General features: G+C 39.5%; 1 protein-coding gene across 3 annotated transcripts in view; it reads left to right on the forward strand.

Moving 5' to 3' along the window:
• Nucleotides 1–22976, forward strand: part of CELF1 (CUGBP Elav-like family member 1) — a 114177-nt gene that overhangs the window by 50289 nt on the left and 40912 nt on the right. The window contains exon 1 of one of the 3 annotated variants that reach the window (XM_072617583.1): nucleotides 3650–3781. The exons of the other annotated variants lie outside the window; for them this stretch is intronic. Within the exon in view, the coding sequence (XP_072473684.1) occupies nucleotides 3711–3781 (71 nt within the window). The 5' untranslated portion in view covers nucleotides 3650–3710. Of the gene's footprint in view, nucleotides 1–3649; nucleotides 3782–22976 lie in introns of those variants that run through there. 3 annotated transcript variants of the gene reach the window in all.

Here is a 22976-nt window from a genome sequence, read left to right on the forward strand (position 1 = left end):
GTTGTATAAAATACTTTTCCTGTAGTGTGATTTAACAGTGAAAATTCACATCTTTTCAGTGCCTTCAGCTTTACAACATACTTTCCTTAAAATAGTCCCAGCAAAACTTGATTACTTTTATTTATGCAGTTTGGTTTTTTATTTGCAAAATAACATTTGTTTTCAAATCCTACTTCTCCTGCTTTTTTTTTCCTATGAACCTTGTAACACATATTAAAAAAGAAAGCGAAAATAGATAGCAAAACACAGCTTATTGATAGTGTCTCCAAGGCGGTGCATCCTTCCTATTCATTGTCCTCCACCCCTGCCCTGAAAGCAGGCAGCTGCCACTTCTCAGCTCTGCCAGTTACGTGGCTCTAGTCCTTGTGGACATTCTTTTCTTGGTTTTGCTTATTTCATTGTGTATCAGTGCTGATAAAGCCTGTCCTACTTTTTGAATTGTAAGTAGTTTTGTGTACATTATATAATTATGCAGCAACATTTCATTACATTCATGTAACACAATTTCTTTATTTGTCCTTCACTTGTTTCATTTGTCTGCTACTACAAAAGGGCTGCTGTGAATATTTTGATATATATGAGAACTTTCTGTCTTTGACCTTCTTACATTCTATACCTGTGATCTCTGACCTCCCTCCCGCCTTTTCTTCCTTCCTGTATTCCCATTTCGTTTTTAAAATAGTCAGATCAATTTATAGCCCCAGTGTGACTGTCCCCACAGAACCTCCTCAGTATTGACTGTCCACATTTTCAAACATTATTGACAGGTTGCTGGGTGGAAGGTTTGATTTCTATTTCTCTTTTTAGTTATTGATTTGGAGCCCTCTTTCAATGGTGGTTGATGTTAGCAGTTCTGTTTTTTCATATCTTTTTACCACTTCTCTCTTGGGGAGTGGGTGCCTTGGTCTCATATATGTCTGTTAAGGGTAGGATTCTATGTATTTTTAATATCAAACCCTTATTGAGGCATTTAGGGTTAGGGTTAGAATAGAGGGTTTTAGTGTGTCTTAGGTACATTTTGTGGTGCTTTGCCAGCAGCTCTTTGAAATGGGAATTTATTTCCTAAAGAGTTTATCATACATTGTGCTCAGGTGTTTATGATCCTAGCATACAAGGCTTAGGATTTAAAAGCCATCTAGTATTTTTATAGTAATAAATGAATTTTAATAGCAGGATAAAAGTTGTCCAGTGGACAGTCAGTTTTAGAAAGTTTAACATAGCTAGTGTGAAAATAAGCCAAGGGCCTTCTTCCCAACTTTGGCTTAAAGCTTAAGAATATTTGCTACGTTAATTTTCATGATATATTTCTATAAGGCAAAGCTTTTGATTTGCTAAACAGTGTTTACTCTTGCCTTTTAGCTGCTGATCCTGAGTTATTTGGTGTCTGGATGTGCTTTTTTCAGTAGTATTTTCATGTTGACTTTATTAAGAAGTGGAACTAAACAACTCTCTATATGCTCTTTGTAGAAAGGAAACTGGGGCAAAGAGAAGTAATTTGATCAGTCTGACATGAAGTGAAGACAGGGTTTGCCATCTACTGTCTCACCAAGAGGATTCTAACGTGTGCATAGGAGAAAGGAGGCAAAGAACTTTGCTTTATGGTTCTAACTTGCTCCTGATCTATTTTTCAGCCATGGTCATGATCAAAACAGCTGTTAGGAGGTAGCATTAATGCTCCTGCTCTTTCTAAACAGTTTCCAAATAGTGAGCCAGAAAGCTCTAGAAACGGCCCCTCCCCCAACAGCAAAACAAAGCAAGTTGGAGTTGTTACTTTGTCTCCCAATTTGTACCAGGACTAAGAGAAGAGGAAACAGTTATCAGATATTCCTAGGTCAATTCCCACCTTTCGCTCTTACGAGGTCAGCCTCCTGGTTTTCAAGTAACCTCATATCCTTCAAGATTTCCCATCTTTCCCCTTAAGGCAGAATGGAAAGGCCTTTGTTAGAAATCCGAAGTGAAATGTGGTTTCTTTTACACAGCTGAGAGATAGTGGTAAGAAGCAAAGCTGTACTGGCTGTGGAGCGTGCAATCAAGGGAACCTTAAGGTCAAAATAGAAAGGAGCCTGCAAAGTTTTCAGAAAGGGCCTCTTGGTCAGTGTTGTCTTAAGTCACTGTCTAAATGTTGAAGTCCTTTGTTGCTTGAAGGACTGTAGAACAGAAGCAGGAACATCACATCTGCCTGATACATTTATCTCTGCTGCTGATTCATATTAGAATTTTTATGTGTGGGTTCTACACATCTCAGTTTTATTAACATCACTGGTTGAACTCTTTTGTCCTCAAGACTTCATGCCTTTTAAAAAAAGTTCCTGATGTGTTTATATGTAGAAGTTTTTTTTTTAATTAAGGCCAGCCTAAGAACTGAATAAATGTTATTAAAAACAGAAGATTTAATGATACTGACCCTGTGCCTCACAGTCCTTAAAAACCAAGGGTTTTTGAAAATTGGTTGTTATCTACTGACAAAGCAGAGAGATACAACCATTCTCCCTCCCCCAAACATTCCTACCCCTACTTTTGGAAGCATACAGTTGGCTTATTTATGTGGGAGGATCACAGAAATTTAGAACAGGAAGGAAATGGAGATGCTGCCTGATCCAGTCTTCTCATTTTACAAGTGGAGAAGCAGACACTCAGGTTGGGAAGATACTTGCCCATAGATCCACAGGTAGGAAGTAGCAGAGGCAGGATTCCTGCTCAGCCCTCAGGGCTCTAGATACACCACTCTTGCTTCTGTGAGTTAGAGGAAGTATTGTCACTGACTGGGCATACCTTCCTATGAGTGGAGGGAGTTGTGTTTGCTTTGGCCTTTCTATTTACTTGAGACTGGAATATATTAAGGATCTATGATTTCATTGGCCTAGTTACTCCCTTAACCTTAGGTGATAGTCTTCCTGAGTTGCTATGGATTGAAAAAAAATTAGTTTGATGACTAGATTCATGATGATAAGTCTTTCCAAATAACTACTCAGGAAAGAGTCCATTGTTGGACTCATGCTTGAAGCTTTGTAAATTAGGCGGGAGCTACGAGAACTTTTTTTTTTAAAGAACCTAAGATCACCTCTGTACCATGACAGAGGAGGCATTAGAATAGGACTTTAGTAGAGGATTGCCTGGGATGTATGACCATATATAGTAGTTAGTACCATACCCATTGCTAACCCATTCAGATAAGGGCTGTGTTTATAACTCAAATTAAAACAGCCAGAATTCTTCCTCTGTAAAATATTTGAAGCTGTAACAGATCTTAATGATGAGATTATTGGTTCAGGTAATCCCATGCTTTGGGGGACTTTGGGAACTGAAGTTTAGGGGAAGAAGTTTGGGGAATGAGAAACAAGTTTGTGTTTCTTCCACTCTGTCACCCCTTGCTATCTTCATGGATCTGACACTGTTTATCTGACAGTGCACTTAGTACTGCTTTGCCAGGGAAAAGCACACAAAACAAGCCTACCGCATCAGCACTTTCATTGTGTGTGGAGCGGAGCCTCCTTTTACATGGTTCCAGCCCCTTTTTAATCCATTACTCTCTTGCCTCTTTCCCATCCCAGCCTGTGTCTGTGTCATTTACTGCTGGTCTCCCTTAGCTTCTTCTGCTCTTTCCAGTTTGTTGTTGTTGTGAGACTCAGGAGGCTTAAGCTCTATATATTTGTTGGTCAGACAAGTATAGCAAGTTGAGGATCATTGATTTTGAACAGAGGAGTGAGGCGATGGCTGCATTTAAGTTGGATTTCCTTCCAGAAATGATGGTGGATCACTGCTCTTTGAATGCCAGCCCTGTGTAAGTATTTTTTTTTTGGTCTGATTTTTTTTTGTAAGCAGATAGAATGGATTGTTTTTCTCTTATTAATTGCCCAAGCTGGTCTCCTCCAGAAGGTTAAAGAATTGGAATTTGGGGAGAGAAAGGATTAACCCTTTCAAGATAGTTGTTTTTGGATGCCCAGACTGGTTCTCTTGTTAGTAAATGCTTCGTAGGCCAAAGTGCTCCTCATAGAGTGTGCTCTGTAGAGCTCTAACCCTACCAGCTAAACTAGACTCTTTCTCCATGATAATAAAGCATTTTTTGTGCTGATTGTACAGTATCACGACACTTTAGAACATGATGATTTTTTTAAAGTACCTGTAAGAAGCCTATTACGGTAGTTCATGTCCAGTGTAGACTATACATTCCTACTCACATTAAAATTCAGAACTTTTACCTGAGGAGCCTGTGTTAGATGATGATCAAATAATCAAAATTGTAATTCTGAATGGATATTTTGCACAAATAAATTAAACAAGTATCAAAAAAATTTTCTTTTAACTGATAACGCCACAAGTGACAGCAACATGAGCACTGTTGAAATAGAGGCAAAGTTTTAAGTTGTCTACAGAGAAGGCAAACCCAGCCTTTATTAGTATTGCAGAAGGGATACCTTTCTTGCCTTAGTCACTGAGACACATGTAGCCTGTTCTTTGAAAGCTGGGAATGTCTTATCTACCAGATAAAAGGAACATTGCTCAGATAGCAGGTGATACTGAGTTCTGGTCTCGTCACGCACACGAGTGGTCTGCAGTTGAGTCAGTTGTGGTCTGTGTTGTCAACACAAGAACCAAATCCCTTATTTGGGAAAGGAAAACTTCCATGATGTCTAGGGGGATCCCTGAGGCAGAGGGATTTGAGTTCTTTTGAAGCAGATCTTTTTCCTATACTGTCTTTCCCATTTCTTAAACGAATTGCATTTTGTCTTCCCCCAGAGGTTCAGCAGTGGTGCTCAAGTATGATGAACAAATCTGTGATTGTTTATAAAAGTTTACAGAATGCTTTCCACACATCCACCCTGGATGAAGATGACAGTTGGGATAGGCACCAGATGTGGTTTCATTAGTATCAGGCATTCCTCTACAATGTCTAGTTTTGGAGAGTTGTTCAGTGATCTGCTTAGAGTCCCTCTACATCTGGGGGTAGAGGGCAGTGACCAAGCCACTCCCAGAGATCTCAGCAGACGCCAGAGGCTTGCTTATCTTCATGTTCCTCCAGCTGGTAGTGCATGTTACAGGCAGGACTTGGGCTTGCAACTTCATATGAAGGCTTTATCACCAGTCTGTGTTTCAGTGTGCCAGACTGCCTCTCATTCTGATAACAATTAAATAACGGACAGGGAGTGCTTCAGAGACATTGTGGAACCTATGTATACATAGACTATGGATCCAGCTGGAGCTTTCTCTTCTCTACTCACTGTTTCCCCTGCCATCGACTACTGGTAATGTTGTTGTCCAGTTGTGCTCAATTCTTTTGTGCTCCCATTTGGGGTTTTCTTGGCAGATACTAGAGTAGTTTGCCATTTCCCTCTCCAGCTCATTTTATGATGAGAAAACTGAGGTAAACTGGGTTAAGTGACTTACCCAAGGTTATGGAGGTAGGAAGTATCTGCAGCCAGATTGAAACTCAGGAAGCAGAGTCTTCCTGACTCTAGGTCTGGCATTCTGTCTACTGCACTGCTAGCTGCCCTTCGCCACTGATGATTTTCCCAATTGTCTTATTGTTAGTAAATAGTATAAGATGGTGGTCTAAATCTTTTTTTTGTTTTTAGTGTAACAAGTATTGATTCTTGTTGCTACTTCCCCCCCTGCCTCCCTTCTTGGGGGTGTGGAGGAAGCAAAAACTCTCATAACATGTGTATTGTCAAACAAGTTCCCTCTTTGGCAGTGTCCAAACATTTTCCTCTCTGTCAGGTATGGTCCTCTGGAATTTTTAGATGATAATTGATTGATAATAATTCTTAAGACTTTCAAAATCTATTTTCCTTTGCTTTGTTGTTGAAGTTTGCTCTGCTTGCTTCACTCTGCGACAGGTTCCGCCAGTCTTCCCAGTCTTCTCTGAAATGGACCTTTCTGGTGCTTCCTGTGGTCTTCAAATGATCCACTGCATTTGTGTACCATGATTTATTTAGCCCTTCTCCAGTTGATGGGACCAGACTAGTGATGGAGAGGAAAGAGTCACTATGGAAATACTTGTACAGAGCAGAGGAGCCTGACAGTGGTATTGAGTTAAAGTGTTTGACTTTGGAGGTGTAGTTCCAAACTGCTTTCCAAAATGGTTGAACCAGTTCATAGCCCTACCATTTTTTTTTCCTATTAATAGTTTATATTTCTAACTTTGAAAACTACCTGTTCATATCCTTTGGATGTTTATTGGTTAGAGACTGGTTCTTAATCTTTTTCGAATCAGTTCCTTATAGATCTTGGAAATGAGACCTTCATGAGAGAAACTTGCTGCAAAGATTTTTTTCTCCAGTTAACTGTTTCCCTTTTTAATGTTAGTTGTATTATATTTGTGCAGAATTTTTAAAAATCGTTATTAAAATATCTGAGCTGATCAAGTCAGCAAACGTTTATAAGCACTTGTTCTATGTCAGGCCCTGTTTTAAGTGCTGAGTACACAAGGTTGCAAAAACCAGATTCTGGTCTCAAGGAACTCACAGACTGATGGAGAGAAAACAGCATGTGAATGTGTGTGTGTGAGAGAGAATTGGAGGTCTTCTCTATCCCTTATTAGGGCAAGAGTTTTTCCTCTATCTTGCAGTTTACTTTTTACAACCTTTCTTTTCCTTTGCTTATAATGCTTTTAGCTGAGGTCCCTACACTAATAAAAACAAATCCTGCATGTAAAATGCATTTGACTTTTTTAAGGTCTTTTGAGGTCTGTGATCTCATTTTCTTCTCCTAGACTTCTTGTGACATAAAGGGACCTAGTGGAATCCCTCCTTTTAGCTAATACTGGAGGAAATAATGAGACCAAGGATTCTTAACTGTTTCATATCATGGAACCCCTTGGGCAGGCTTGTGAAGCCTGGGGACTTTTTCTCAAAATAATGTTTTTACATGGGCAGCTAGGTAGTACAGTGGATGATAGAGTACCAGACCTGTGAGCCTCACACATATGCTAACTGTGTAATCTTGGGCAATTCACTTAACCTCTGTTTGCCTCGGTTCTCTCATCTGTTAAATGGGGATAAAAACAGCATCAATCTTGTAGTACAATTGTGAGGATCAAATGAGATAATAATTTTAAAGTATTTAGCATAGTAAATGCATAGGTATAAAATAGTTGGCTACCGTTATTTGCTATTAAATGCCTAAAGTACATTTTAAAGACAAATTCATCTACCTGAGTTAAGAACTCCAGACTAGCCCAAGGTCATTTAGCTCATGAGTAGCAGAACTGAAGCTGTATTAAACCAAGGATTTAAGAGCTGCAAAGAACTTTCGAAGCTTCTCATCATAAGGAGGATGAACCTGAAGCACTGGGTGCTTTCACTTGGCCCAAGGACACACCATTAGAAAACAGCCCTCTGTCTCCAGATCACCTGTTCCTCCAAAAAGAATTTTTTTAACTTAACAGACTGTCAAATAAAATGGTTACTTTCAAATATGTTGTAGAACAGCAACAGAAAAGATTCTGCTTGAAATGCTTAGACCTCTGTCTGGTGTAGCTTGCTTTTGTCTTTAATTCTATAATGTATTCACCATGTAACATTTGATGCTTTCCTTGTCTGTGATTCTTTTCCTTATGTTCTCCTAATGTGGGTTTTTAAAGAAGATGAGTCAGTTTTCCTTTTGATTTTTTTGCTGGCCTATCTTTATTCCTTCTCTCCCTTCCTCCCCCTCCCCTCTTGTGTAATAAAAATGGAGTCTGATATCTCTCTGTTAGTAAGTGGGTAACTTACTTCATCCGCAGTCTTCGGGAATTGAGGTTTTGTCATGGCATTGACCAGGATTCTTTGGTCTTTAAGTGTTGTATAAATTGTTCTCTTGTTTTTCTGTTCAATTCATTCAGCATCAGTTCATGCACATTTTCCCAGGTTTCTCTGAAGTTAAGACAACAAGCATTTGTTATTTTACTTATAATCTGTCAAACAGTGTGCTAAGTACTTGGTAAACCAAGAAAGGCAGACAGATCCTTTCTCTCAAGTATTTGGTAATATAATGGAGGAAGACAACCTAAAGGCAGTGCTGTACTCACAAGATCTAGACGGGATAAATTGGAGATCCTCTCAGAGGACAGGCACTAGCATTAAGGCTAGGATATTTAACTGAGATTTGAAGGGAGCCTAGAAAGAATAGGTGAGAATTCCAGAGGTGTGAAGGGCAGTCAGGGAAGATGCCCGGAGTTGAGAGGTAGAACACCTTGTTTGGAGAAGAGCCAGGAGGTCAAGGTTACTGGATTACAGTTATATTGAGAATGTAATAAGCTGCAAGAAGACAGAAAGTGGGGAAGCGCTTGAAAGGAAGGACTTGAAAAGCCGTTTGTTACTGGTGCGCTGCTTATCCACAAAGAGAAGCAGTAGCTTATAAAGTACTTTCTTGTGTCATTTAATATTGGCAGCGCTGTAAACTACACAGCATACTCTCTTGTAAGGTTTGGTGTACAACCTTCTCTTTCTCTCAGGTTGTACATATAGAAATGCTCATTTTGGTTGATGTGGAGTTAAGGTGAGGCTTTTAAAAATGGAAAATAGAGAGGAAAAAACATTTTTTTCACATTGAACATATTGTTGTCATGTTGTAAAGAAGAATTAAGACCAATGGGAGAAACCATGAGAAAGAAGAAACAAACAAAAAAGGGGGTGGGAGAAGAGAGAATGATATGCTTCCATTTGCATTCAGGCTCCATAGTTCTGCTTCTGGATGTGCATAGCATTTTCCATCACTTGCATTGCTGAGAAGAGCCAAGTCTATGAAAGTCGGTCTTTGCACAGTGTGGCTGTTATTATGTACAGTGGTCTCCTGGTTCTGCTCCCCTCACTCAGCATCAGTTTGTGTAAGTCTTTACAGGTTTTTCTGAAGTCTGCCTGGTCATCGTTTCTTACAGCACAATAGTATTCCACTATATTCACATACCATAACTTGTTCAGCCATTCCCCAATGGATGTATATCCCCACAATTTCCAATTCTTTGTCTCCACAAAAAGAGCTGCTATAAATATTGTTGTACATATGGGTCCTTTTCCTATTTATTTGTATGATCTTTTTGGGATATGGACCTAGAAGTGGTATTGCTGGGTCAAAGGGGTTTGGGCACAATTCCAAATTGCTTTCCAGAATGGTTGAATCAGTTCACAACCCTACCAAAAATGCTTCAGTGTTCCAATTTTCCCACATCTTCTCCAGAATTTATCATTTTCCAGTTTTGTCATGTTAGCCAATCTGATAAGCCTTAATGTGGTACCTCAGAGTTGCTTTGATTTGCATTTCTCTAATCAATAGTGAGTTAGAGCATTTTTTCATATGATTATAGATAAATTTCATTACTTCATCTGAAAACTGGCTGTTTATATCCTTTGACCATTTATCAATTGGGAAATGACTTGTATTTTTATACATTTGACTCAGTTCTTTGTATATTTTAGAAATGAGGCCCTTTATCAGAGCTACTGACTGTAAAAATTGTTTCCCAGCTTTCTGCTTCCCTTCTTGGTTGCATTGCCTTTCTTTGTGCAAAAACTTTTCAATTCAATGTAATAAAAATTATCTGTTTTGCATTTCATAATGTTCTGTATCTCTTATTTGGTCATAAATTCTTCCCTTCTCCATAGATGGGATAGGTAAACTATTCCTTGCTCTCCTAGTTTGCTTATAATATCAACCTTTATATCTAAATTGTATATCCATTTTGACTTTATCTTGCTTTGGGGTGTAAGATGTTGGTCTGTGTAGGCCTAGTTTCTGCCATACTATTTTCCAGTTTTCCCAGCAGTTTTTGTTCAGTAGTGAGTTCTTATCCCAGAAACCGGGGTCTTTGGGTTTATCACACAGTAAATTACTATAGTCATTAGCTTTGGTGTCTTTCATACCCAACCTGTCCCACTGATCCACCACTATTTCTTAGTGCCAAGTAGTTTTGATGATTGCTGCTTTATAATACAATTTAAGATCTGGTATGTCTAGGCCACCTACTCTTGCATTTATTTTCGTTAATTCCCTTGATATTCTGGACCTTTTGTTTTTCCAGATGAATTTTGTTATTATTTTTCTAGCTCTGTAAGATAGTTTTTTGGTAGTTTGATTGGTATGACATTGAATAAGTAAATTAATTTAGGTAAAATTGTCATTTTTATTATATTAGCTCAGCCTACCCATGAGTAACTGGTATTCTTCCAGTTATTTAGATCTAACTTTACTTGTGTGAAAAGTGTTCTGTAATTGTGTTTATGTAGTTCCTGGGTTTGTTGTGGCGGGTAGACTCCCAAATATTTTATGATGTCTACAGTAACGTTAAATGAAATTTCCCTTATTATCTCTTGCTGTTGGACTTTGTTAGTAATATATAGAAATGCCAATGATTTATGTGGGTTTGGGGGAAAAAAAAACCCAGTTCTTTACAAGAGGAGGAAGGTACTGCTGTATCCTGTCAAAACCCCGTATAGAACATCATGTTATGTTCTAGGTAACACGGTTTAGAAAAGACTTTGGTAAGTTGGAAAATGTCTACGCGAAAGCATTTGTATAATGGCAGACTGTTGAGAAGCTGAGCTTCAACATGAGAACTGACTAGAGGTATTGGGTAGGCTCAAATGATAGGTGTCTTAGTTGGAACTGTTGTCCTCTGAGAAAGGGACTGGTCTCATCTCCTTGCCCTCTGAGGATGGAATGAGGTACCCTGAGTAGAAGTGACATGGAGAGAGATTCAGCTCCAAGTAAAGAAAAGGAGGGCTAAACCAAAAAAAAAAGGCTTTGCTGTGTGGGATAGTGGCCAATGGCAACAGACAGGGTCAGGGACTTAGAGCCGAAAGTGACCTCAGCAGCCATCTAATCTAGGCCCTTCCTTTGGTTCTGGAAAAGTCAGGTTACCCAGAGAGTAACAGGATTTTTTAAAAGATACATGTTGAATTTATTAGAAAAGTAAAAAGAAAAGCAGACTGTCCATAGTAGAGACTTCCAGTTTCATGGACATGACTGTCATGTTATACTGTGTATATAGAAATCACCAGGGATCTCTTTTTTCTCCCACTTGAGTATTTTATTTTTTTCCAGTTACACATAAAGATGGCTTTTGATTTTTCTCCCTCCCTCCTCCCCAGGACAGCAAGCAGTCTGATATGGATTATACACGTGTACATTCATATTAATTATATTTCCACATTAGTCATATTGTGAAAGAAAAATCAGAACAAAAGGGAAAAGCCATGAGAAATAAAACAAACAGTAAAACAGTGAAAGTAGTATGCTTTGTTTTGCATTCAGACTCTAGTTTTTTCTCTGCATTTGGATAGCAGAGTCTCTTGAAATTGTCTTGGACCATTCATTGTATTGTTATGAAGAGCCAAGTCTATGAAAGTTAGTCATTGCCCAGTGAAGATTTGATGAGTGGTTTTGGCTCCAACTCCAGTACTCTTTTCTACTGTGCCCCACTGCCAAAAAGTGAGCTGACCACTGGTTGAGGCTGTTGCAAAGAGCATCTTTCAGTAGGTATTATTCGGACCCGAGGGCTTCTGAGCACCTTTCTTCTGCTTAAGTAGCCTATGAAGCTAGTTCTGGGTTAAGAAATTAGGTATTTTCTGTTCTGTGGCGTCTTGTTCTAATAGGGCTTTCTCATAGAAGTGATCTATAGAGCTGTCAAATCTATCAATTTGCTTTTTTGTAGAACTATTATGTAATAAGAATCATCCAAGCTAAATGGATACATTTCTTGTATTCCACAATTTTCTTTGGGAACCTTATCTTTTGTCTAAACAGCTCACTGAAAGGTCTTCATATCTTAACAAAATCACTTTCCCTGTAGTTTACTCATTCTTTTTTCCCCACAGCTGAGATAGAGAACAGCTGTTTCATAACCTCTAGATTAGTGTTTATCTCCTTTCTTTCTGAAGTCTGCAGTTTCCATGGCATATGAAGTGTACAGTACTGGGCCTGTAGTCAGGAAATGTTCAAACCCAACCTCACATACTCACTAGCTATGTGACCCTGGGCACTTAAACTTGTGTGCCTCAGTTTCCTCACCTGTACAATGAGCTGGGGAAGGAAATGCAAACCATCTTTGTCAAGAAAACCCCAGATGGGATCATGAAGCATCCGACATGACTGAAAAACAAGGTGAAGTATACTTTTGATATGGTTCTGGCTGTGAGAGTGACCCTGAGCAAGTTCTCAATCTCTCTTTACCTGGAGCAGTTCCTTAAGATTGTAATTTGCAGAGAAGATGCTGACTTTAATTTGGGAGGGCACGTCCACACTGGCGCTCCCTATAGCAGGGAAAGTATAGGTCTGCTTGCTAAGGAAAGGCACCTACTCAGTGCCAGAGTGTGCCTGCGAAATCTGGGCAGTCTACCAGCACCATGCCAGGAAGCTTCATCGCTTCCATTTGAATTGTCTTAGGAAGATTATGAAGATCGCCTGGCAGGATAAGGTACCAGACACTGAGGTCCTTACTCGAACTAACCTGCCTAGCATTCAAACTCTGCATCAGAGAGTGCACATCTCCAGTGGGCTGGCCACATTGTTTGTGCCAGAGAACTCATGCTGGGCAGGCAGTCACATGGTGGTCAGAAGAAGTGATACGAGTACACTTGCAAGGTCTCTCTTACGAACTTTGGAATTGATTGGGTTATAATGGGAGACACTGGCACAGGATGTGTCTGTGCAGCACGATGTGCCTGCGTCGGAGAAAGTGTCATGCTCTATGAGCAAAGCATAATTGAAACACCTCAAAAGAAAGCACAGATTTAGAGTGTCCAGCCCAAATGTTCACACGGACTCTTTGTGCCCGACCTGTGCTAGAGCAGTCCGGGTTTGTATTCGTCTTATCAGCCTCAGTCGGACACATTGAAACTTGACACAGTGATGTCATTTTGGTCCTCTTCGAGAACCAAGGACCACAATCAAACAGCCCACTTTGTGCCACCACTGTGTTAAGCATTGCACAGACATTTATCATTTGAGCCTCACAACAACTCTGGGATATAATAGCTATCATGACCCCTATTTTATAGTTGAGAAAAGTGAGGCTGACAGAAGCTAAGCTTTCTTCCCTAGGGTCACACAGCTTGACTCTGAGGCTGAATTTGAATTCAAGTCTTTTTGGCTCTAGATTCAGCCTTCCATTGCGCCACCTTGTGGCCTGTGTGGCAGAGTAGTCTGAGGGTCTATAAACACGTTTAGTTGAAGCCTTCAATTATAAGCCTCTGAACAGTAGGTTGTAGTAACCAAGGGTGGTAGTAATTAAGCTAAAAAAAAAAAAAGCAAACAAATGGAGGGGAGAGAAGACAAGACAATTTTAAAAAGGGAGAAAAAAATGGGGAAAGACCTGAAAAGAAAGTTGGAAGAGTGGAAGGACGAACAAGAAGTAAAGCTTATTAGTGTATTGGGAAGAAAATGGTCACTACTGCCTCATTTTGTGCCATTTTTTCCCATCTTGTCTCAGAGTCAGTAGCACTTGGCATCTTTTTTACAAAGCCAGTCTGACTTCTGGTACTTGGGAAGATCATGACTATTGTCTTTTCCTCACACCAGAGTGTAAGGCAATAGTAATATGTGATAAATAAAAATAAATTTGTCATTTATTAAAATGCAGAGAAGTGGTGAGCATGATGCAACGGAGAGAGCATTGGGGCTGAAGCCAGGTAGATCCGAGGTCAAGAACTGAATATTGTGACCCTGGGCAAGCCCTTTGCCCTCTTAGAGCTTCAGGTCCTTCCTTACCTTTCAAATGAAAGGGTTGGACTAGATCGGAGGTTCCCAAACTTATTTGGCCTGTTTGCCCTACAGTCCCCTTTTTAAAAAAATTATTCAGTGCCTCCCTGGGGGTAGATTAGGGTTAGGTTAACCCTTATTTAGGCTGCTACTGCCCTCGGGATCATTCCAGCACCCCCCAGGATCGTTATCACCCACTTTGGGAACCTGTGGACTAGATGGTCTCTAAGCTTTCTCTGACTTAGAAATCTGTGTTGCTCTGTGTTAGTGCAATTCCTTTACCCTACCTCTTCATAAGCGTATTCCTTCATATTCTCTAACCTGTGGTCCCCCAACATACTTGGTTATTTCATTCTGTCTCAAAGTCCTGATAGGTCTGTCACAATGCTGATCCACTAGGCACCTCCTAGGTACTGTATTCTGTGACTTTGCAGCGTATTCTCTCCCTGAAAAATTGGGGCACATTTGTGATTTCAAACTAGAATGTTTTATTAGTAGGTGTTAAATCATTCATCAGTATAATTCTTCATACTAATAAGCAGATGCACTTTTACTACCCTTAAATCTAACCCTCATCCCATCCCCACCCCTGGGGAAAAATAGATTACCTGGAAATCACAAAATTTCAAAGTGTATTAACTTGAATAGAATTGTAATAAAATTCCTTTTTGTTTCCATGTCTTCCAAACATCTTTCTTTTGTATATTTTTTCAGATTTTTTTGCAGCTGTTATTTTTACATGGTTGTGGTCAGTGTGTATATTGTTTTGTTTCTGCTTTCTTCACGCTGCATTACTTCATGTAAATCTTGCCATGTTGTGTTTGTATTTGTCATTTTATGGTGCAGTATTACTATATTGGGTTGACATCCCGGTCTTCAGTCCTTCTGAAATGAGCGTGTAGGTTATTCCCATATCTTTGCTCTCAGACTAACGCTGCTGCAAAGGGTTAAATTGGCAAGATAGGAAGTAGCCTAAATAAATAGACCAGACTTAGGGGACTTTTTAGAAGCCACTGGAAGGAGCCGACATGTCAAGTTGTAAGGGCCCAGGAGAACAAGTGAATTTTATTAAATATTCAAAGAGTAATCAGAGAAAGAGATCACTTTATCATTTTTTGTGATTCCCAAACGAGGTCAGGTTAAGGCGAAAAGACCAAAAGGAAATGACTGCAGCCCTCAAGGGGATACAGTCTAACGGAGGTAGGGAGAATAATCACGTATATGTAGGGATAGGGCATTGAATCTAGTGAATCTCCTTAGTGTAGGTTACTTCCAGATGACGAAACTTTTCCTACTAATATAGATTGCCATCTCTTCTCTAACCAGTGATTTTAGAGAGTTCTACCGTGAAGCGACTTACATAGGTCATATGGCTGGCAAACATCCCAGGTGGTGGGTACTTGAGTCCAGACCTTCTTTGCTCTGAGGCCATTACGCTGTCTGCTGTGCTGCATTTCTGTTCATGGTCATATACGTAGAAAAACAACTAATCTTGTTGTGATAACTAGTGCCTGATGGAGAACTCACATTGAGTAAGATAAAAGACAGTTGAGTTTGAGTCTGCCTCCAGGTCAAAAGGGTAGGGCAGAGTTAGATGAGATATGGCCGTATGGAAACTGAGGGATATGGAAAACTGAGAGTGGGAACCAGGGAAGGAAAGTTGAGCTTGTGTAGCATGCTTATCAATTCTTGAATAAATGGTGGAGTACCTATGGAGGTGGAGGGCTGGATGCTTATGAAGGGTGGTGTTTGAGATCCACACCTCCCAGCCCTCGGTCGGTCGGTTCTGCTGTTCCACAGCATGGTGAGGAGTTAGAAAGGCTTTTTGAGCTGGACTGACAGCGTGATAGGGGAGTGGCCCATGGCAGAAACAGGACTGCCTGCCTCCTGCTGAGGTATCTCAGCTGCACTGTGATGGGAAGTGTTGGGAGCATTGGAAGTAGTGCTCCTTTTGTTGTAGCGTGTTGTTTTCTCTGTCAAGTGGTGTTTATACAGGATATTCCAAGGTGATTCAGCGTTAGGAATACCGTCAGTGTAATCGTATCATAGAGAAGCAAGGTAGAGAGAGAGCTCATCTTCAGAAGTCAGGAGAACCTGGGTTCAAGTCCTGCCGCTTTTAACACGTTGATGGTTTGATGGTAGGTAAGGCTTCACCACTTCACCTCTCACTGATCCAGGCAACTAAGACTATCATTTGCAGAGAAAGTGCTGACTTGCATATTCATAGAGTGATTCCACTCAGGACTTCCTTATACTGATGAAATTGCAGGTTAAGTTCCTATCCCTATACTCAAATCATAGAAGTTATTGTAAGGCTTTTGGAAAAAAGAAATCGGTTCATATTTCAGAGAATGGTAGTAGGATAACAGTGTAATAATGGAAAGTTTTTACTTTATGTGAAAAGTGTTTATTTGTAACCCAGAATTTCAAATTTTAATTTGAAACCAGTGTATCGAATGCCTTTTAAGGATTTCCTGTTATGAATTGGGGAGCATTGCCCACTTTTACCAGATCATTATTTAAAGCAATTATTAAGGAAAAGTTAGTGACAAGAATCATTTACGAAGCAGTTAAAGCATCTTTATTTGTAAATGGTTCATTAACAACAAAATTTCATCAAGATAATAGCTTCCTCAGAATTGGGGGAGTAATATTAAGTTGACAAAAGTTCATTAGTATTTCTTTATATTACTAATAATATTTAGGAGAAATTAATGGAGAAATATTATTTACAGTAATGATAAGTGTGTCAGATACTTAGGCGTTAACCTCCCAAGACACAAGACCTCTATAGAGGCAACTCTAAATTTTTTAATTCAAATCAAGAATTTGAATGATGATGATAGATTGAGCTAATATACAAATAATGATTAGTTTTCAGTTTAATGACAAAATTTATATCAAAACAGACAGGATTATCAAGGGAAATAATCAAAGGAAATGAAAATTTTCCTTGGAAAGTGGTCCCTATTTAATGAGAACTCCTGGAGAAAAACTGTGATCTAGTAGATTTTCTTAAAAACCATTTTGTTACTTAATTAAAAAAATATTTTTCAGTCATCAAAATTCGCTTTCTCCCTCCCACTTCTACGCTTCCCCTCCCCATTGATAACAGAAGGAAAGTGAAACTCCTGTTACAAACATGTAAGGTCAAGCAAACAAATTTCTACATTGGCTGTGTTATATACACTCATGTACTTGTGTGTGTGTCTCAGTGTCCCATTTTGTACACGAATCTTCCACTTTTCTATCAGGAACTGGGTAACAGGTTCATTATTAGTCCTCTGGAATTCTTTCATTTCATACACATCTTACTGGGTTTCTCTGAAAACAGCTCCGTTTGTTCCATCATATTTATATACCGTAATTTATTCAGCATTTCCTAGTTTATGGACACGTATTAAGAGAGCTATTTTTTGCCACCTCAAAAAGAGGTATACGTATTTTTATATATATGTTTTTATATATCCTTAGAGTTTGTTTTTAGGTATCAGTATTGACTCCCTTAGTCTACTTTCCCTCTAATTTCTTCTTCTAATACGTTAAAATGTATTTCTTTACCCAGCATGTGCGTGCGTGCCTGCATGTGTGTATGTGTGTGTGCTTGTGTGTGTGTGTGTACACGCCTGTATTTATTTTCTCCTTTGACTAATATGAGAGTGAAGTTCAAGCATCTCCTGCTGCCTCATCTCTTCCTTCAGGATGTAGATAATCTGCTTGCACACCTCGATTATATGAGGAAATCTTCCATGATTTTCCTTTTCCTTCTCCCCTAGTAATTCCCCTTCCCCTCCTTTTTCATTCTACCACTCTCAGGCATTGTCTAAATACACTTACTCCATGGACCCCCATGATGTTAGGATAGAAGCTGTTTATCCTTCTTTAGTCACTTGATTGTTTATTTGTGGGACTTTTTTATGTTTCTCTTATCTCTTGAATTTGACCTTCAGAATTTCTGTGCAGCTCTGGTCTTTTCATCAGTGTTGCTTTGGAAGTTCTCTGTTTCATTAAGGGTCCATTTTCTCCCTTGTAGGATTTTGCTTAGTTTTGTTCAATAAGTTACTCTTGGTTCTACATCTGTCTATCCTTTGCCTTCTGGAACGTTGTCTTCCATACTCCCTGTTCCTTTGTAGTGGTGGCTGGTGAGTTGTATGTGGTCTTTGCTGTGGCTCCTTCATACTTGAGTGCTTTCTTTCTGGCCACTTTGCCCTGGAAGCTCTGGGTTTTGGTTGTAATGTTCCTTGTAGTGTTCTTTCTGAGATTTTTTTTTCACTAAGTAATCTGGAAGAAATTAAGGTAAGAGCAGCATCTTTAATAATATTTAACAAAAAAAATTTTTTAATGGATCTGGCCGAGATAATTTTTTCTTTTATTTTGTAGTAATTTTTTTTCCTGCCTTTTCTTTTTTTTTTAAAATTCTATTTATTTATTTATTTCACTTTTAACATTCATTTTCACAGAATTTTTGGGCTCCAAGTTTTCTCCCCCCTTGTCCCCTCCCCCCACCCCAAAACACCGAGCATTCTAATTGCCCCCATCTCCACTCCGCTCTCTCCTCCATCATTCCTCTCTGCCCTTGTCTCCATCCTCTCTTCTGTCCTGTTGGGCCAAATAACTTTCTATACCCCTTTACCTGTATTTCTTATTTCCTAGCGGCAAGAACAGTACTTGACAGTTATTCCTAAAACTTTGAGTTGCAATTTCTTTTCCTCCCTCCCTCCCCTCCCCCTCCCTTTGGAAGGCAAGCAATTCAATATCGGCCAAATCTGTGTAGTTTTGCAAATGACTTCCATAATGGTCGTGTTATATAAGACTAACTATATTTCCCTCCATCCTGTCCTGCTTCCAATTACTTCTATTCTCTCTTTTGATCCTGTCCCTCCCTGTGAGTGTCGACCTCAAATTGTACCCTCCTCCCTATGCCCTCCCTTCCATCATCCCCCCCACCCTGTTTATCCCTTTGTCCCCCACCTTCCTGTATTGTAAGATAGGTTTTCATACCAAAATGAGTGTGCTTTTTATTCCTTCCTTTAGTGGAATGTGATGAGAGTAAACTTCATGTTTTTCTCTCACCTCCCCTCTTTTTCCCCAAATTAAAAAAAATCTTTTGCTTGCCTCTTTTATGAGAGATAATTTGCCCCATTCCATTTCTCCCTTTCTCCTCCCATATATTTCTCTCTCACTGCTTGATTTCATTTTTTTTTAAGATATGATCTCACCCTATTCAATTCACTCTGTGCACTCTGTCTCTATGAGTGTGTGTGTGTGTGTGTGTGTGTGTGTGTGTGCATGTGTGTGTAATCCCACCAAGTACCCAGATACTGAATAGTTTCAAGAGTTACTAATATTGTCTTTCCATGTAGGAATGTAAACAGTTCAACTTTAGTAAGTCCCTTATGACTTCTCTTTGCTGTTCACCTTTTCATGCTTCTCTTCATTCTTGTGTTTGAAAGTCAAATTTTCTTTTCAGCTCTGGTCTTTTCATCAAGAATGCTTGAAAGTCCTCGATTTCATTGAAAGACCAATTTTTCCCCTGAAGTATTATACTCAGTTTTGCTGGGTAGGTGATTCTTGGTTTTAGCCCTAGTTCCTTTGACTTCTGGAATATCCTATTCCATGCCCTTCGATCCCTTAATGTAGAAGCTGCTAGATCTTGTGTTATCCACAATCAGGAAATACAATCAATTTCCACAATACTTGAATTGTTTCTTTCTAGCTGCTTGCAATATTTTCTCCTTGATCTGGGAACTCCGGAATTTGGCCACAATGTTCCTAGGAGTTTCTCTTTTTGGATCTCTTTTAGGCGGTGATCGGTGGATTCCTTGAATACCTATTTTGCCCTCTGGTTCTAGAATCTCAGGGCAGTTTTCCTTGATAATTTCATGAAAAATGATGTCTAGGCTCTTTTTTTGATCATGGCTTTCAGGTAGTCCCATAAATTTTTAAATTGTCTCTCCTGGATCTATTTTCCAGGTCAGTTGTTTTTCCAATGAGATATTTCACATTATCTTCCATTTTTTCATTCTTTTGGTTTTATTTTGTGATTTCTTGGTTTCTCATAAAGTCATTAGTTTCCATCTGTTCCATTCTAATTTTGGAAGAACTATTTTCTTCAGTGAGCTTTTGAACCTCCTTTTCCATTTGGCTAATTCTGCTTTTGAAAGCATTCTTCTCCTCATTGGCTTCTTGAACCTCTTTTGCCAGTTGAGTTAGTCTATTTTTAAAGTGTTATTTTCTTCAGCATTTTTTGGGGTCTCCTTTAGCAGGGAGCTGATCTGTTGTTCATACTCTGCTTGCAAGTCTTTTATTGCTCTTCCCAGTTTTTCCTCCACCTCTCGAACATAATTTTGAAAATTTTTTGAGCTCTTTATGACCTTTTCCCAGAACTGATCCCATTGAGTGGGCTGGGATGCAGAAGCACTGACTTCCGTGTCTTTCCCTGATGGTGAGCACCGCTCTTCCTCATCAGAAGGGAGGGGAGGAGAAACCTGTTCACTAAGAAAGTAACCCTCCATAGTCTTGGTTTTTTTCCCTTTTCTGGGCATTTTCCCAGCCAGTGACTTGAGCTCTGAATATTCTCCTCACACCCACCTCGCCTCTGGATCCTCCCAGCCTGTGCTTGGGGTCTGAGAATCAAATGCTGCTTCCCAGCCTCAGTGCTTTGGGCGGGGGCAGGGCTGCTAGTCAGTGTGAGATTAAGTTCAGGTGCTCAGGTGGGGGCAGGGCCGCCTCATGGGCTCAGTTCCCTCAGGGGGTTTATGCAGAGACCTTCAACAATGGATCTGGGCTCCTGACTGCTTGGGGAGCCCTGGTCTGCTGCTGCCTCCCGAGGGGGCCTGAGTATGGGGGCACCCCACTCCCCTCTCGACCCACCAAAGAGACCTTCTCACCGACCCCTGTCACCAGTGGGTGGAGGGACCCGCGTGGCCGCTGGAGATCCCGTCCCTGAAGTCCGCTCGGATCTGTTCCTCTTGGTGCGGGGCCGGGGCAGGGCTGGGCTGGGCTCCGCATCCGCAGCGCGATGGACCTTTTGCAAGAGGTTTGCAGGTCCCTCTGGAACAGAAATCTTATCCGCTCCACTGTTCTGTGGCTTCTCCTGCTCCCGAATTTATTGGCGGCTCTTTACTCCAGATATTTCATGGGCTGTGGGTTTGGAGCTAGTGTATTTGTGTGTTTCTACTCCGCCATCTTGGCTCCGCCCCTCCTGCCTTTTCAATTAAATTTTATTTTCTGTTCTGAATTACTCTCCTCCTTGCCTCATTGAGAAAGCAAAAAAACAAACCCAAACCCACCCAAATCCCAACGTGCTGCACTCTGAACTAATCACCACTCTTCTTATCAAGAGCCTCTGAAACTGTGCTTGGCGGTTGTTGTGTCAGTCAGTGTTCTGATCTTTCGGAATTGTTTTCTTGACAATATCATTTTTATGGCGTAAAGTTTCCTGGTTCTGCTCATTTCACTTTTTATCAGTTCGTACAGGTCTGACCAGGTTTTTCTAAAACTCATTCTTTTCATGGTCTCTTACAGCACAACAGCATTCTGTGGCACATATATACACCGTAACTTGTTCAGCCATTCCCCAATTGTTGGGTATTCCCTAAGTTTCCAATTCTTCTCCACCATGAGTAGAGGTGCTATGAATATTTTTGTACATTGGTACCATTTGCTCTTTCTTTTGGGTGTATTCCTAATAGTGGTATCACTGGATCAAAAGATATGCTTTCCAGGATAGCAGCCCTTGCACATTGTCTACTTTGCCATTCTTATGGGTGTGTTGGATTTTGTAAAAATCCTTTTAAGTGTTGTTAAAAAAATTATTCTTTTTGTTCATTAATATAGTCTTTTTTTGTAGTATTTCTTATGTTGAAGTCTGCATTCTAAATAAATCCACCCTGGTTATAGGGCATATTCTTTAATAAGTTGTTGTAGATTATTTTCTAATACAGTATTTTCATATCATTTTTTAAAAATTTTCCCCCAATTACTCGTAAAAGCAGTTTTTAACATTCGAGTTTTTAAAAAATTAATTTTGAGTTCCAAATTCTCTCCTTCTTTACTTTACTTCCCCCCTCCCTGAAATTACAAGCAGTTTGAGATAGGCTGCATTGCTTTCCTGATGGATGTCAGTCTACAGTTTGCTTTTTTTCTCTGTCTCCCTGATTTGGGTTATCAAGATTCTTTGGTATCATAGAATGACTCCCCCCCCGCCCCCACTTTTGCAAAGAATTCATGTGATAGCAAAATTAATTGTCTTTTGAATGTTTGATAGAAATCAACTGTCTTTTTGTTTGTTTCCACTTTTGTTAATGCGTATTTTAGTTGTCAGAATTTCTGCTTTGGCCTTTAGTTGGGGGCTTTGGATTTGCAACTTTTCTGGGTTTTTTGGTTTTTAAAAAAATTTCATGCCAACTCATTATTTTGTCTAACCCTCCTCCCTTTATAAGTGAAACCATTTAGTTTTTTAAATTTTCACCTCAGGACTCCATTAGCTGCATCCCATAACTTTTGGTAGATTGTCTCATTCTCATTTTCTTTGATGAAATTGTCTATTATTTCTATAATTCATGCTTTTACCCTAATTCTTCAGGATTAAGTTATAATTTCCAATTAATTTTCATTTCTTTTTTCCTGAGGTCTTTGGCTGAATATAATTTTTATTGCAATGTGGTCAGTAAAAGATGTGTCTAGTAATTCAATCCTTTTCTGCAGTTTTTGGTGAGGCTTTATGGGAAATTTTTGTAGATATGTCATAAATGCCTGAGAAGTATGTAAACTCTTTTATTCTCATGAAGTAATCACCACAGAGCTAGAATCTCTAATTTTTCTAAAGTTTTATTTAATTTATAAAATTATTTAATTTATGTCTTGGTTATCTTTTCATCATATGTATCCAAATCTAAAAAGATGCATCGAGGTTTTTCGTTCTTGTGGCTTTACTGTTTGTCCCCGGAATTCATTTAATTTCTTTAAGTGTTTAGCTGCTGTGCCATTGCTGGGGGGGGGGGGGGGGGGGAGGTAATTGATTTTAATTCATAAATGTCATGCCTTTCCCTGCTTATTTCTTTTTGTCATAGCCTTGATTGAGATCATACTTCCTACTCCTGCTTTTTGTGATGAGCTGCAGTTTAATGGACTTTGCTCCATCCTCTCAGTTTGACTGTCTAAAGGTTTTATTTGAAGTATATTGCTAATAAATGACAAGTGGTCGGGTTCTGCTTTTTAATTCATCTTGCTCTCCTGGTATTTAATGGCTGTTTATCCCATTCATATTGGCAGATGTGATCATTGCATCCTGTCTCTATCTC

This window comes from Notamacropus eugenii, chromosome 6, assembly GCF_028372415.1.
Source record: "Notamacropus eugenii isolate mMacEug1 chromosome 6, mMacEug1.pri_v2, whole genome shotgun sequence".
In the NCBI taxonomy this organism is placed as follows: Eukaryota; Metazoa; Chordata; class Mammalia; order Diprotodontia; family Macropodidae; genus Notamacropus; species Notamacropus eugenii.